At 29.5% G+C, this 5,585-nt stretch overlaps 1 protein-coding gene and 1 long non-coding RNA gene across 9 annotated transcripts in view; both read left to right on the forward strand.

The window, feature by feature from the left end:
- The window catches only part of LOC106790655, a 48,302-nt gene extending 43,412 nt beyond the window's left edge, over nt 1-4,890 (forward strand). Inside the window, exon 4 of the long non-coding RNA XR_001382099.1 lies at nt 4,579-4,890. This is a non-coding gene — a long non-coding RNA (uncharacterized LOC106790655). The remainder of the gene's footprint in view (nt 1-4,578) is intronic.
- Nucleotides 4,891-4,910: 20 nt separating this feature from the next.
- Nucleotides 4,911-5,585, forward strand: part of LOC106790608 (regulating synaptic membrane exocytosis protein 2) — a 71,454-nt gene continuing 70,779 nt past the window's right edge. For 5 of the 8 annotated variants that reach the window (XM_014755645.1, XM_014755662.1, XM_014755670.1 and 2 more), the window contains exon 1: nt 4,911-5,230. In XM_014755645.1, coding sequence (XP_014611131.1) covers nt 5,195-5,230 — 36 coding nt within the window. In that variant the 5' untranslated portion in view covers nt 4,911-5,194. The remainder of the gene's footprint in view (nt 5,231-5,585) is intronic. The other 3 variants (XM_014755686.1, XM_014755695.1, XM_014755703.1) reach the window with 1 other exon arrangement.

The raw sequence follows: 5,585 nt of genomic DNA on the forward strand, positions 1-5,585 counted from the left end.
AGAGAGAGAGAGAGAGAGAGAGAGAGAGAGAGAGAGAGAGAGAGAGAGAGAGAGAGAGAGAGAGAGAGAGAGAGAGAGAGAGGAGCACAATGGATGGAATGGAATTTTAAACCCGTCCTCCTTCCCTTCGTAATACTCTTACGCCTGCGGATATTAATTTATCTCATAATGATTCCCGACGAAGGAGGGGTGGGGGGAAGCACAAATTCCCTCTGATAATTTTCCGCAACGTGGGTGCTTATAGTTATTCAACGACTACGAATGTGTATACGCGCGCGTGTGTGTGTGTGTGTGTGTGTGTAAAAAAGAGAGAGAGAGAGAAGAAATGCAAAAGAAACGCACATTATTCATTACTAAACTGGTAATGTTTATGCACGATAAATATGCAAAGAGCATATGACATTTATGGACGAAAAATGTGTAAATATGTACAATAAATATGCACGTATATATATATTATATAGAATATTCTATTTTATGCATAATATATATATATATATATATATGTGTGTATTCAGAAAACAGTATGAATGTTACACGTTGATATGGTGAAAATGAAAAATTTCTCAAATGGGTCATCAAGCGACTTACTTCAAAACTGCAAGTTTTCTTATTCGATTAGCTAATTATTACTTATGAAATATATATATATATATATATATATATATAAACATATCCAATATGCATTTGCATAAATATTCGCAGTCTACTCATTACTCATTGCTCACTGCTCATTGCTCTGACAAGCGAAGAATATCGAAGGTTCCAGAGTTAGGTAGTTGTGTGTGCGTGTGCATGTATGTGTGGATCAGTCGATCGACAGTTAAACGAAGTATGGAAGATTCTAGTATTAGCTAGTTATGCGTGTGTATAGATGTATGAGATGCATCGATCAATAGTTATGGCGAGATGCATTTGTTTAAGGTAGTATAAGTAGGATCCAATAGTATTAGGAGTGAGAATGCGTTATTATTTAAGGTTATAAACAGTAATAAATAAAAACATTAGCTAGGAATTATTTGAAAAAAATGTGTATTAGCACACAAAGAGAAATTGAAACTAAATGGAAGAGTTAGATACGAAAGTTACATTTCAAACGTGTACTATACTATCATACTTGCACACCCACTGGTTGATTTTTATCGCAATAGATTGAAATATTTTTTGTAGGAATTCAATGTGATTTCGCGTAACTTGATATTATGTGTTTCAAGCTTTACATGAGCCCTGTTACACGAATCCGTAACACGAATCCGTTATACGAACCCGTTGCACTAGCACGTTACGCGAGCCCATTACATGAGCCCGTATATATTAGTAGATCGTAAATAGACGAGTCTAAAACGGTGGTCTCTTGCAATTAACAGAAGTAGCAATTAAAGGCCCCGGTAGGTGCATCGTCGAGTACAGTGAAATTTACGATAGTATGCAGTTTCGCGAGTTACCTTTTCCCTTTTCAACGTTATAGGTGCACCCACGAACACTGCCGAGTTATTTCTACATACATACGTATATATGTGTGTGTGTGTGTGTGTGTACATACCGGGTACAGAATTTCAAACAGGCCACTTAAATAATTCGATTGCCATTAGCAATAGAAACAAATGCGTTAGATGAAACTTACTTGATTATTTAATCTAATATAATCCTGTGTTAATAGCTTTTTCTTTCTTTTTTTTTTTTGTAAAAGAACACGTAGAATATATATGAAAGGGGTAAACTTTGTCTTTTTTAAATGGAATGATACATTTTTCTATACTATCTAATAGGGTGTTTTGAGATGCGTACAGAATGAGCTACGCTGGAGTTTTTATTATTTGCCTTTTTTTTTTTTTTTATTTTTTTTCTCTTACATATAATATACGTAGTAAACAGATTTACACATATGTACGTGGTATTGTATAGAACTAAAAACAAATAAGTTTCTTTCAACACATTTTTATTCTATCGCCGATAGCAATCGAGTTATTCAGGTGACCTGTTTTAAATACCTCACTCGGTATATCATAAATACATATATACCTATACAGATATAGTAAGTAGTTTGAAACACGTCAGAATTATATACACGGTTGAAATTGTTTAAAAATCACAACTGCTTCTCTTGGCACCCGAAAAATGTGTTAATTCGTAAGCAGATTTAACGAATCAAATATTTTTGGCATTTTACCATGTTTTTATTTATTACTTCGAATCTTTTGTAAGTTCGTTTGCGTGTATACGTACGAGTTTTTTTTTATTTTTTCTTTTTTCATTTTTTTTTTTCTTGAATTTTTTGATCATTTTTATGTATCTCTGTGTTTTCGTATTTTTCTTTCCTTTTTTTAAATTTTTTTTTGTATAGTATATTTGTAGAAGCTATGTGACTGTACGTACATTCCTGTATTTTTATCTTCTTTACTTTTTCTCTCTTTCTCTCTCTCTCTTTCTCTCTCTCTCTTTTAAATTGTAAGTTTGTGTATCTTCCGAGGCAGGTGTGTGTATATTGTTCTTATATGTATTTTTGTTCTTTTTTTTTAATCGACTATTCGTTTGCCTTCCTATATGAAGGTATTTGTGGTAGCGTATATTATTCTTTTCTTTTCTTTGTTTATTTGTAATTTTATCCTGTTTGGTCGTWTTTTTTYTTCCCTTTTTTTTTTTTTTTTATTTTACGTAACGATAATTCGTAATACTTTGCATTTTTATAATTACGAAATAAAATTATAAAGCACAAACACACATTTCCTTTCATTTTTAATAATATTTCAGATTTAAGAGAGATCAGAATTGAATATTAATTTAAAGGGAAATTATATATTAACTTTTTTAGCAATATTTTATATAATTTTTTTTTTCAACACACACACACATACACAATGACTATATTTATCAAACCTTTTATTACCCATGTAATAAAGCTTTAATAATTTCACGTGGCATTTTCTTCACGTACCGTACATTTTTTTAACATATACATACACAGGTTTTTATACCTATGCTCATTTTGCATTTGTCCTTTAGAATAATATTTTTCTTTCTTCTTACACGTGTTTACACACACGTAATAAATACACGATACACGCTATTGTCATTTTATTATCTTTTGTTATATGATTTTCTAATGGCCAGGATGTTGCCTTTGTGTGACTTGATATTTTAAAAAGAAGAGTAAAGATAATAGGAATAAAAAAAAATTACGAGAAAAGTTAACATTTATATTTTCTTTTATTTTTACTTTAAATCTATTTTAAAGATAGAATAATCAAGTATGTATAAGTTGAAAAAGAAAAATGGTTTATTAAAAGAAATTAATTAAAATAAATGTAATATTACTAAATATAAACGGACGAATAACTTTTTATTTGTACAAAATAGTTACCCATGTTTTTTAAAGTCTCATCTTCAGGTCAGTTCCCAATACATGTACATATGAATGTGCGTATATCTAAAATTCATTAGTTAAAGATAACAGAAATCGAAAAGTACATAAAATGTACACACGTATGTGCACGCATACACGGTACAGGTTACGATGTATACCGAACGAAAGATAAATAATAATAACATTTCTCGATACAAGTTAAACTCGGTGAAGAAGGTCGAAACTGTTCAATCTCATTTAAACTTTTGTCGTGTAAACACGTATATATAATTTAACGTTTCTAATTTTAATAAAAATTATTATAACATAGAAGTGTGTGTGTGTGTTTTAGCATATACGTAAATTACTCATCAATGTGAAGTAAATATTATACATATCATAACGTTATGTATATGTACATGTTAGTACTTACATCGTGTGAATATTATAATATACTATATATGAGATAATATAAGCTACCAATCACAAGTTTGTAAATCACTTTCTGATTTACGTTAAAATCGTGTTGTATACCGATACATTTTCACAAACTACTTATCATTGTTATATTAAATATTAACAAATTTAATTACGTTTTGAGGAAACGTTAGTATCTTCTTATGTCGATAATGCTCTTATATAATTTATACACTTAATTAAAGGCAATGTTTGAAATGAACTTTCCTACTGAAACATCTTTGGCAACTTCTACGAGGAACGTAGAATATTCAATTAAATACACTCGAAAAACTAATTACTAAGATGGTCAGAATATGTTAGTCTGTCGTTAAAAATAAAACCGGTTATTTTTGATAAAAGAACAATTTAAAGAAAATAATGCAAAATGTAGAAGCACACGGTACTTGCAAAATTTCTTGACGAATTAATCTACCCTACGGTTACTTTTAAAAGAAATTCGTTTTGTTTTATAAATATTTTCTATCTCTTCATTTATGAAATAATTTCTAAGATTTTTACTGGAAGTGTATATATAAATATATACATATATTTCATACATTATTATTATATATTAATTGAACATGATTTATATATGTAATTAGATACGTAGAATGATATTATTTGTACTTATGCTTTATCTATAATATATATTAACTGAATATGATATACTATATGTACATATGAGATGACTTTGTATCTAGCTATATATATTATGTACATATAACATACACACACACACATTCAAATAAAATATAAATAATTATTTAATGTTTCAGGTAGCCTTTCTCAGTAGCGGTTAAAAAGCCGGACAAATAAAATCCAAAGAAGAAAACGATAAAAGTATAGTGACAAATAGAGAAAGAATATTTCAACGGATTTTTTTATTTAAAAAAAATAAAGAAAGAAATAAAAGAAGTCGAAGAAAAGATTAAGTAATGTCCTCGTTGCTGAACGTCGAGCCTGGTGGCTCACAATTAAGACCAACGAAAATATTCATCGCGACCGCAACGACGACAAACAAAATTGTTACAAATATTTCCTTGTGAAAATACTTTATTTTGCAATTTTTTTCTTTCCTCGCGTGATATCATCGTTCTTTCGTTTATTCTCATTCTGTTCTTTCTCTCCTCTTTATTTTCTTTTCCTTTTCCCTTTCTCTGTCCCTGTTCCTCTGCACCTGTCTCCGCCACCCCCTCCCCACCTATTTTTCTATTCACTGTAAAAAGAGCTTGAAAAGGGCTCGAAAGGATCGACGACATCGATTGAGAGACTCAACAGGAACGTAAAAAAGTTAGAAGCCTTTATCTTCGTTACACTACCACTACTACTACTACTACCATCACCACTACTACTACTTTCTTCGACAGTATTGAAAGTGAACAAGCCGTCAAGATGTTGCCTGCTAACGTGATGTCCTTCATGAAAAAGGTAAGGTCTTTAGTTTTCTTTTTTAACTGTCTATCTATCAAATCACGTTTCTTTTCTTTCATACCTTTGTAACATACTTTTTTTATATCTTATTTTTAAAAAGGGGCCCAGTCAATTTCAATTGTTAACTTAATTGGATATAATTATCTCTCTTAAAAATAAGATAATTAAAAGAAAGTTCGTTATATTAAATGAAATTTTTTTAAAAATACGCACACCAAGGTAAATAATATATTAATTATATAAGAGAAATAATAATTATTTGAAGTATACAAAAATATATGAACATTATATAATATATACAATATATATTATAATATAATTAATTATATATTAATATTATTTTATTTTTCTT

This window comes from Polistes canadensis, unplaced genomic scaffold (assembly GCF_001313835.1).
Source record: "Polistes canadensis isolate GaletaPanama2010 unplaced genomic scaffold, ASM131383v1 scaffold_7, whole genome shotgun sequence".
NCBI classification, from domain to species: Eukaryota; Metazoa; Arthropoda; class Insecta; order Hymenoptera; family Vespidae; genus Polistes; species Polistes canadensis.